Source organism: Dipodomys ordii, unplaced genomic scaffold, assembly GCF_000151885.1.
Source record: "Dipodomys ordii isolate 6190 unplaced genomic scaffold, Dord_2.0 Scaffold235, whole genome shotgun sequence".
NCBI lineage: Eukaryota > Metazoa > Chordata > Mammalia > Rodentia > Heteromyidae > Dipodomys > Dipodomys ordii.
Window position 1 is genome coordinate 929,384 of NW_012267451.1, and position 11,054 is coordinate 940,437.

The 11,054-nt window shown below is 39.9% G+C and overlaps 1 protein-coding gene across 1 annotated transcript; it reads left to right on the forward strand.

The window, feature by feature from the left end:
• The first annotated feature begins 306 nt into the window (after positions 1–306).
• On the forward strand, positions 307–4,418 carry LOC106000709 (olfactory receptor 7D4-like). Its single transcript, XM_013035993.1, has 2 exons — positions 307–1,214; positions 4,256–4,418. Exons 1-2 carry the CDS (start codon positions 307–309, stop codon positions 4,416–4,418), a joined length of 1,071 nt encoding a protein of 356 aa, XP_012891447.1.
• The last annotated feature ends 6,636 nt before the right edge of the window (positions 4,419–11,054 follow it).

Genomic DNA, 11,054 nt, shown 5'->3' on the forward strand with positions numbered 1-11,054 from the left:
TTTCTTCCATGTAGTACTAGAGGTTTGCCCAGGGTCTCAGGAATACCAGACAAACTGTATACCTCTGAACTATACTTTTATTCTGAAAGAGTCCACAAAATCAACCCACAGATGCAGCTGCCTCTCCACATGAACATCCAGAAGGAACAATTAGGCTTCATTCTGATCATTTCAATACACAAGTCCAATGAGACTTTTTTTTCTAAGTTGCATGAATGTAAAATACAGATAAATAGCTGGTGGTATGTATATTTCTTTATTGATTCCACTAATCTATCCTTTTTTTTCAAAAGGTGTCCTAGCTACATGGAGACAAAAAACTTAACAAGGGTCTTGGAAATTCTCTTCCTGGGACTGACAGATGATCCAGAACTACAGTCTGTCCTCTTTGGTCTGTTCCTGTCCATGTACTTGATCACCGTGCTTGGAAATCTGATCATCATCCTGGCCATCCGGTTTGATCCCCACCTCCACACCCCCATGTACTTCTTCCTCTCCATCCTCTCCTTGGCTGACATTGGCTTCAGCAGCAGCACCATTCCCAAGATGCTGACAAACCTCTGGACACACCTCAAATCCATCAGCTATGCTGGCTGCCTAACACAGGTGGCCCTTTTTATTTGGTTTGGATGCTTGGACAGTCTGCTCTTGGCAGTGATGGCCTATGACCGCTTGGTGGCGATCTGTCACCCTCTCCACTACACACTTATCATGAACCCTCGCCTCTGTGTCTCCTTGTTGCTGCTGTTATTGTTCATTGGCCTTTTGGATTCCTTGGCTCAATGCTTGATGGTGTCACAATTTAACTTCTGTACAGATGTAGAAATTCCTAGTTTCTTCTGTAACACTCCTCAACTCCTTAAGCTTTCCTGTGATTATACTTCCACTAAGAACATCTTCATCTTTCTCTTTGCTATAGTCTTTGGTGGGCTTCCAGTCTCCGGGATACTGTACTCTTATGCTCGCATTGTTTCCTCTATTCTTGGAATTCCATCAGCCAGCGGAAAATACAAAGCCTTCTCCACCTGCGGCTCTCACCTCTCAGTTGTGTGCTTGTTTTATGGAACAGCCATTGGGGCATATTGCAGTTCGATTATTTCTGATGCCAACAGGAAAGTAATGGTGGCCTCGGTGATGTACACCATGGTCACCCCCATGCTGAACCCCTTTGTTTACAGTTTAAGGAACAGGGACATCAAGAGAGCACTTAAGAAGCTGGTGAGTATGACAGCTTAATAACTTGGGTCATGTTTTTGGGTTTGTGCATCAAGAATGTCTAAAATACCAAGTACTTAAAATTGGAACCCTGTTTTTTCTTGTTTAAGATAAGTTCTTGCTATTTACTAGGATGGGTCTTGAATGATGATCCTCCTCCCTTTGCCTCTTGCAGAGATAGGATGACAGATTCACTGTATCACACTCAGCACTCTTTAATTTTTTTATGTTTTTTATTGTGAAAATACTTTACAAAGGAGTTACAATTACAAAGACTAATGAATACATTTCTTATCAAGCATTGTTGTCTCCTCCTTTGTTTCCCCTTACCATCCCTGCCCTCCCATTCCCCTCCCCCACCACCAAAGTTGTAAAGTTTGTTTTTCAACATAACATCTTGTACCTCTCATTGTTGCAATGGGTCCACCTGTATACCTATCTAAACAATTTGTTTTTTTTTCCCTTCCCCTCCACAAATTATAGCAACATCAAATACAGTGAAAACAGGGGTATTGGCCCTTAGGCTTGAACCCAGGGTCTGGATACTTTTCCTAACATTTTTGCTTAAGGCTAGCAGTCTACTACTTGAGTCATAGCTCCACTTTCAGCTTTTGGTTAATTAGAGATAAAAGTCTCATGAGCCTTTCTGCCCACACTCATTTTGAACCATGCTCCTAAGAACAAAGCCTTCTGAGTAGCTAGGATTATAGGCATGAGCCCTATTGTCAATCATAAAAGCCTTAATAGGATCTCACTGTTTAACCACACTTCCCTGTAATTCAGCATGACCCACAATTTTGGGGTTTCTTGGTCTTGTGACACATATGCACAACTTGAGCACACATCCATCTGTCCTTTGAGAAGTGCTACACTTGAGTTCTCAATTTGCAGTCTTGGATCTCTGAGAAGATATCCAAAGCAGGCTAGGATAAGCTCCTCAATCTTAAGCCAAATCAATCAACTCCACCAAGAATGAACTTCAATACCCAGAGTCCACTCCAACCTGCACGCCTGAGGACAGATCTCACAATATATGTAATGAAATTTGGAGCAATTTAAAGGCAAATGGCTTAACATCTTTGTTTATTTCATGCTTCTTGTATTACATTAGAATTTTGTGCCTGTGATGGTGTTATTCTGATGTAGGTTTGGGGCACCATTGCCATCATTAGCTATAGCTGGGTGGGTTTATTTCTAGGCTATTTTCTTCCATTCATTTCCATCCCATCCCATCATCATATTGGTGTACCTGTCTGGTTTTGTGATAATATAGTGCTAATTTGTCACCACAGTTCTGTTGTCACCACAGTTCTGTTGTCACCACAATTCTGTTGTCTAACTTGAAGTCAGGTATTGTGATACTTTTAGAAATGCTCATTTTTGCCTAGGACAGATGTGATCATATGTGGTCTTCTGTGATTCTGTTTTAATCTTAGGACTGATTTTGCTATTTTGTATAAAGTGTTACTAGAGTGATAGAGTTTCAGGGGAGGTGGAGAAGACAAAGGCAGAAAGGAAGTATAAGTGAATACAATTCCAATACTCCATGTACACACAGAGAAATGAAACTAGATAACTTGCAGGTATGTGTGGCTTGGGGTGAGATGGAGGAGAAGGATGGAAAGGGTGACATTGATCAAGATGCATTGTATTCATAAACTGATGTGTTGAATTGCATCCCCTTTATACAACTACTTAAAATGATAAATAAATAAATAGTTTATCAGAACATCTGTAATACAGGAATATTAGTGTAAAGAGGAATGCTTATAACTAAGAATATGTATATTACAAATCAGGGGTAGCCCAGAGCACTCACTGGTCGCTCACTTCTGCAATTCTAGTTCACAGGGCGCTGAGAATTGAGGTTTACAGTTCAAAACCAGCCTGAACAGGGAAGTCCATGAGACTCTTATCTCCAATTAACAACCAAAAAATCAGGAAGGAGAGCTGTGGCTCAAGTAGTAGAGTGCTAGCCTTGAGTGAAAAAGTTAAGGGAGAATAAGTCAGAAGTGCATTTAGTCCTCAGGCACTGGTGGTTCTTACCTGTAATCATTGCTATTTAGAAGATGGAGATGTGAGGATCACAGTTGGAAGCTAGGCCAGGCAGGAAAGTTCTGTAAGACTCTTATCTCCAATTGTTCACCAAAAAGCCACCAGAAGTGGAGCTATCGTTCAAGTGGTAGAGTGCCAGCATTGAGCAAAATAGCTCAGGGACAACACACAAGCCCTGAATTCCAGCCCTAATGCAGGCACACAAAAAGTGCATTTGTCAGATGGAATGCTTATTCTTTGTGCTAGAGATTTAATTTACACAGCTAAATCCTAGAAAGGGGGTGTAATTATCTATGGAAAAGGTTCCAATGTCAAGCCTTCTGTCTCCTGCAAAGTATAGCATGATGCATGCAGACTGTAGACATATATTTGCTGTTTGTAATACTGAAGAACTGATTTACTGCTATTTATGTTCTGATTGATTCAAACAGACATGGTGATGTTCTTTATCAATATCCTTTTAGTGTCTATTTATTGGACATTGGCATATCTTCACTTGACAAACATAGGTTCAGTTCTATTGCCCATTTATTGACTGTGTAATTTGTTTTTTCTTTAATTTTTTTGAGTGAAAGAATTGTGAGATGAATATCAACCAAAAATTATGTCTCATTATACTAGTTATGTTTTTATCATCATCATCATCATTTTGTTCTGCAGCAGCTTTTCAGTTTCTGTAGTCCCATTTGTCAGTTCTTGCCTCTATTTTTGGCAAAACTGTGCTTTTTCATTTAAGAATTAATGACCTATGTCAATACTTTTAAGTGTTTATCTTGTTTTCTTCTAGTGGTTCTATATTTTAATATCTTTAGTTAAGACCTTTCAGCTTCCAGGATTTGGTTTGTTTAGGATAAGATAGAACAATCTGCTTTTAAAGATACATGCTTTTCATTATATGTAGAAGCTAGATTTAGCGTACAAACTTCTAAGTAATAAGTTGTGTGGTATACAAGTGTATTCAAATGTGTTCAGTAAAATATGATAGATTCAAGGAGCAAATGGCGCACATCCTTAGAAAGGCAAAGTCAAATTTGAGCAAAATCAAACACAAAGAATTGGGTATTGAAAGCAGTGAGGTGGGGTCAAGGGGAAAGAGGAAGACAAGTGAACAGGAGAAATGGGAGAATGCACACAAGAATCCAACATGAATCCTACAAATTAAGAAAAGTAAGAGAAGGGGTAGGTGAGGAAGAGATGGAAGAGAATCCATTAATATCAAGATATATACTATTCATAAACTTCTTTGTTAAATGGTAAATCCTTGGCACAACTACTTAAAAATTTTACCAAAGAATAAAAAGGGAAATCTTCTTATAGTCTTCTACATGTAAATATCTGGTTTTCTTAATATTTTATGCAAAGACCTTTGTCTTCTCTACAACATATGTTTCCTTTTTTGCCAAGAACCACATGACTATACCTATATTGGCTTATTTTTGTGACATTTCTTCTATCCAAACAGAATGTTGGTGTTTATAAAACATTGCTTCCCTTTACATCTCAGAGTTTATATGTGCCAAGCAAGCACTATACGATTGAGCGAATTCCTCAGCCCACCTGGTTTGTATTTTGAAGATGGATATCTGTGAGATCCACACATTATTAAACAAATTTCCTAATACGTGTTTCAAAATAACCAATAGTGTATTGTACACACACACGTTGACTTGGAAGATAAAGAAGAATCTAGAGTGTTCAAATTAGTAGCAAATATTCATTACTGACACAGGTGATTTCCATTTCCAGGAGCCAAAGAAGAAAATATTATTTGAAATTCTTTTCTGAGTTATGCACTGTGAAGGTGGGAAAATGGAACTTGTATTTGATTCATAATATAGAACCAATTGTGTTTAGTCCATGTCTGATTTAACAGGTTCTGAAATATCCCACTTGAAGTATACAGAAATTTCCAAGCCTGGTTGTTCACAGCTTTAATCCTAACTACTCAGGAGGCTAAGATCTGAGGATTGCTGTTCAAAGCCAGGAAAGTCCATGAGACTCTCATCTCCAAAAAGCCAGTAGTGGAGCGGTGATTCCAGTGGTAGAGCACTGGCCTTGAGCAAAAATGTCCAGGGACAGCTCTCAGTGCCTTAGTGCAAGCCATAGGAACTTCACACAAAATAAATTAAAAACAATGAAATGTTCGATGACAATGCTCAATGTATATATATGAAAATGGAGCTAGATAACTCAGGGTGGGAGTGGGTGGTATGAGGATAGATGTAGGGGAAAATGATGGAAGGTGTAACCATGGTTAGGATGGATTGTACTTACAATCTGACTTGTGGAATTGAAACTCCTTTGTAAAGAAAAAGTTAACAAAATGTGATTTGTTTTTATAGATGTTATGGTGAGTTGAAACCCCTTTGTACAACTATTTAAAGATAATAAAGAATAATTTTTTAAATTTCAAAATAATTATTTTTAAAAAATTGGTTGTAGGTGCTATCCCTCAACTATTCAGCTCAAGGAGAGTGCTCTACCACTTGAGTCACAGCACCACTTCTGGTTTTCTGGTGGTTTATTAGAGATGAGTCTCATGGATGTTTCTGCCTGGGATGGCTTTAAACCACGATCCTCAGATTTTAGCATCCTGAGAAGTTAGGATGACAGGAGTGAGCCACTGGTGCCCAGCAATAATAACTTTTTAATTGAACAAAATTAGTGCCTGGTGCCTGTGGTTAACACCTGTAATCCTAGTTCCTTAGGAGATTGAGTTTTAAAAGCCAGAACAGGAAGGAAAGGTTGAAAGACTCATGTCTGTGAGACCCCAAAAATCTGGAAGTAGAGTTACGGCTCAAGCGATAAAGTGCTAGTGTTGAGCAAGAAAGTTCAAGGACAGTGCTGAGTTCAAGCTCCAAAACAAATTACATATATATATATATATATATATATATATATATATATATACTGAAGTGTACAAAATCCCTGCAATTTAGAAATCAACAGATGGCAATTTGTCTTCCTCTTGAAGTAAAAAAGGCCAGATCCTTCGTAGCAATTAATTCTCTCCCTTTTCTGCTCCATTGGGATTAGCAAGTCCTTAGCAATTAGAATTCTTGGACCAATTTGAATAATGATCAGCTGTGAGCATGGAGTTTCCAGGTCAGCTGGTTATAAAATCCATTCTGCATCCCTGTCCTACAACTTGTTCCTTGTAGCCCATGGTCTGTTTGGCAGTGTGTTCTGCCAGGCTCATCAGCGGAACCTGAGGAATCCTGTGAGGTCCTGCCTTCCTGCCACCTCTGAGCACTGAGCTGAGCATCTCACAGAAAGCAGAGGAGAAAACAACTAAGTGCTCTTTGGTCTCCTCCCAGCAAAGACCCAGTGCAGCCCAGTAAGTGCTACTGGACACCTGGATGGAGGAAGGGTGGAAGTGACCTGGCTTGTTCGCCATGCTGAGAGTGTAGCAGGGGTGGCTGGATGGCAGTGTTACCAGGAGGCAGAGTTTACCCTGGGACATTTGTGTTCTGACTTACATTAATGGTGGGAAAAGTCCAATTACTGTTCTGTTTGCCTTCCATACTTGTTGCAAGTCATCAAAGAATCTCTCCCACCAGAGCCGGATGCAGGAGATCTATCATGCCCCCACCCCCCCAAAATAATCATGATGATGATGATGATGATGATGACATTAACCAGGATGTAATAAACCTTTGCCTAGAGCTTCCAGACTCTCAGTTCCCTTTCTTTATGGAACAGGAAATTAAGAAAACAAATCTATATCCCTACATATTCTCTCCATGATAAAGATTAGAAAACCTTGTACATTGTCATTCTGACACATTTTAGGATAGGAGAATCAAATGTGTGTGTGTGTGTGTGTGAGAGAGAGAGAGAGAGAGAAAGAGAAAGAGAGAGAGAAGGAGGAGGGGGGAGGGGAGAGGGGGGAAGGAGAGAGAAAGAGTGTTTGCTGGACAAGGGGTTTGATTTTAAGGCCTAGGCGACTCCCTGAGGTTAAAGTTTATATACAGAGGAGTTCCTGTGCATAAGTCAGGTAAAGAGTATGTTTCTTTGCCCCTTCACTTGCCCCTGAGCTTTTGCATGCGAGGCTGGCACTCTACCACTTGAGACACAGCTTCAATTCCATCTCTTTGTTGGCAAATTGAAGATAAGAGTCTAATGGACTTTACTACCTGGGCTGGCCTTGAACCATGATCCTTAGCTCAAACTCTTTAGCAGTTAGAATCACATGCATGAGCCACAGGTAACCAGCTGAAAACTGCATTCTTTGTAATTTTTATTATTGTTCTGGTATATATATATATATATATATATATATATACACAAATATATATATATATATATATATATATATATTTGTAGATGCAGTCAGGTTTTATTCTAGGCAACAGACCCCACCACACCTCCCACAGGGCACTTATCTCTTTCCTACCAATTCAATGTGATAGTTCTGTTCCTTGTGCCCTGGGCAATGCTGACCTCTGTGTCTTTTCCTTTGAGTGTTTCCAACAGCATGGAAGAGCTCTGTGGATGTCCTTGCTATAGCACCTGCAGGAAGCATGGCCAGTATTACATGTGGAGCCACAGAAAGTGTTGACACTGGAGAGTTCAAAGTACCTGTGTCTCTTCCCATTGCTCCTAGAGTTTGAGTCCACTACTCAGGGCCATCTTTACCCGGTGATTCATTCCAGGCCAATCCCTGTGAGATCTCTGTTGGGTGTTAATCTGAGTCAGACAACAGGAAACAAAGATACACACACACATATATATGTATATGTAAATATTTGTTTATATGCATAAATACACACACGCACCAGGAAATTTGAGTACAAGATCTAGTCTTGTGCTGTAAAACTTCTGAAGTTTAGTGAAGTATTGAACAAGTCCCTTGGTTGGATCTCAAAGTCCCAGGATTCCATTTTGAATGTTTCTGTGACCTGTGTCACCTGTGGATGACACTGCATGTGAGTAAACTGGTAGATTCAGATAATCTGGGATTGTAAGTTTTAGATTGCTGTAACTTTAAATTGTTTTTATTAATATATTGGCAAGATTAATTTATATCCTTCAATGACTATCTGTTATCATCTGTACTTTTAGGTTTCCCTAGATTGCTGAGAGTTTAATTTGTATTATTTTATTGACATTGTTGTTGTTGTTTGTTGTTTTGTCAAATTCTTTCCTCCAGCTATTTTTATTTTTTTTTAACTTTCTGAATGTTAGAGATAGGAGATTTAATTTAATGGCAGAGTCAGGCCATATGCAAATAACATTTCCACCAATTTCATGCCATCTTTCTGTATGCATATTTACCTAAGGTTATATGGGATGATTGGGGACCAGGAGCAGAAATGTACGCATAGGTAAAATAGCCTAAAGTCACAGATGTTGTTCAGACATGGTCAGAGATCGTAGCAGTTGCTCTGACACTTTGTTTCCTCAAGACTGGTCTTGTGGGGATGCTGTTGCAATAGAAGTCAGTGAGAATGGGGCATACTAGTGGCTCATGCCTATAATCCTAGCTACTCAGGAGGCTGAGATCTGAGGATGGTATTGAGGATGGCAGAGTAAAGCCAGCCTAGACAGGAAAGTCTGTGATATTCTTATCCCATTTAACCACCAAAAAGCTAGTAGTGGTGGTTCAAGTGGTAGAATGCCAGCTTTGAGCAACAAAAGGTCAGGTACAGCATCTAGTCCCTGAGTACAAACTGCAGGTGTGGCACAAAACGATAAAAATAAAAATGCCCCATGCTTTATTTATTTTCTGGAAGGAGCACCCTAGTGACTTTCTCTTCTTGTTTGAATAGTTTTCCTCTAACCTGTTTGTCTCTGAACTTTTTTTTTGTTTTTGTTTTTGTTTCGGGGTCTGGTCATGGGGCCTGAACTCTGGACCTGGGCGCTGTCCCTCATCTCTTCAGCTCAAGGCTAGTGCTCTACCACTTGAGCCACAGCGCCACTTCCGGTTTTTTTCATTTTGCTTATGTGGTGCTGAGGAATTGAACCCAGGGCCTCAGGCATGCAAGGCAAGCACTCTACCAATGAGCCACCTTCCCAGCCCTTTCTCTGAACTTTTTTTTTCCTGCAGATTTTATCAATTACCTCCCCTGCAGTTTCTGGAAGTCCCTTGTCCCAGAGATAGGCATTATTTTTTTCTAGTTGCTCTGGTCTTAACCCATGTCAGGAGAGAAGGACAGATTAAGCAGGTAGCTGTCATTGCCAATAGGCCTTTTACCCCAATTCTTTTTTTTGTGGCAGTATCAGGACTTGATCTCAGGACACTGTCCCTGAGCTTTTTTTCCCTCAAAACTAGTGTTCTACCTCTTGATCCATAGCTCCCTTTCCTTCCTTCCTTTCCTTCCTTCTCCTTCCTTCTCCTTCCTTCTTTCCTTCCTTCCTTCCTTCCTTCCTTCCTTCCTTCTTTCCTTCCTTTCTTCTTTCCTTCCTTCCTTTTTATCTTCTGTTAGTTAAGTGGAGATAAGTGTCTCACAACCTTTCCCACCTGCGCTGACCTCAGATCTTAGCCTCTGAGTAGCAAGGATTACAGGTCTGAGCTATCACCAGCATCCAGCTTGGAAAAAATATTTCTTTTTTTGTTGAACAAGAATTTTTAAATTTTATTTTATTGTAAAGATGCTTTACAGAGGGGTTACAGTTAGATTTCTTATTGAGCATTGCTACCCCTTCCCTTGTTGATCTCCCACTATCCCTTCCCTTCCCCACCTCTCTGATTCTTACCCCCCACCCTGAAGTTGTAAAGTTCATTTCCAGTATAGTGTCTTGTGGGTACCATTGTTGCTCCATGGATTCCCTCCAAAGATAGAGACCAGATGTTTTCTTGTGTTTTTTACACTGACTATCTCAAAGTGTTTTTTTTTTTACCCTGAGGTCTGTAAATGGAATGACATAAAAGCAAGAACATAGCATAGAAACCCAACAAAGAAGGAATTGTAAAATCAGCTGGAATGGAGAATACTAGATAATATAAAGATCCTTGTTCTAGTTTGCTTTGCATCAATAGGATGAGTTCCCACATGCAGGCAAGTTTATACTTAAAGTTCATTTATTTTGCCCTTCCTTTGGTGTCTACAAATCTCATCTGTAAAGTAGCGGACCTAGGTAAACATATATGAAAGAGGAAATGTCACACGCTGACCAGGAAGACAGAGACTGGGGAACTTTAGTCCTCTCCAAGTCCCTTCCTCACCTCCACCCAGTTTTACTGTCTTCTTCTTCCATTCCTCTCTCCATCCCTTCCTCCTTTCTTTTCTCTGTACTTCCTTCCCATCTCCTTCCATCTCTGTCTCACTCTTCCCCTCTCTCCTTTCCTTCCATTCTCCTCTTCCTCCTTTCCTCAATTATTTCCTTTCCTATCTTCCTTCCTCTCTCCCTCCATTTTTCTTCCTTTCTTCTCTTCTTTCTTTTCTACCCTCTTTCCCTTCTTTTACTTCCTCCTTGTCTCTCTTTCTTCCTTTCAGTCCATCTTCCTTCCCTTATTTGTTCCTCCCTACCTTCTTCAAGTCATCCTCCCTTCCTCCTATGAAGTATTAGAGGTTTGCCACAGGGTCTCAGACATGCTGGAGAAGCTGTGAAACACTGAGCTGCACTCCTATTTCTGAAACAATCCACAAAATCGTCCCACAGATGCAGCCTCCCCTACCACATGAATCTCTGGAAGAGAAAAATTAAAACTTAAGTTTATCGTTTCAATGCTCAAGTTTGAGTAGATTCGTTTTTTATTTTGCATGAATGCAAATCGGTGGCATGCATACTACTTTATTTATTCCAATGATATATCCCTTTTCCAAAGGTGTTCTAGCTAC

What these genes read in the sequence shown, in the direction of transcription:
- LOC106000709 (XM_013035993.1), top strand. Translation starts at nt 307, where the DNA reads ATGGAGACAAAAAACTTAACAAGGGTCTTGGAAATTCTCTTCCTGGGA. An exon ending in ATCAAGAGAGCACTTAAGAA is followed by an intron (nt 1,215 to 4,255) that starts GCTGGTGAGTAT and finishes AAAATATGATAG; the next exon opens with ATTCAAGGAGCAAATGGCGC.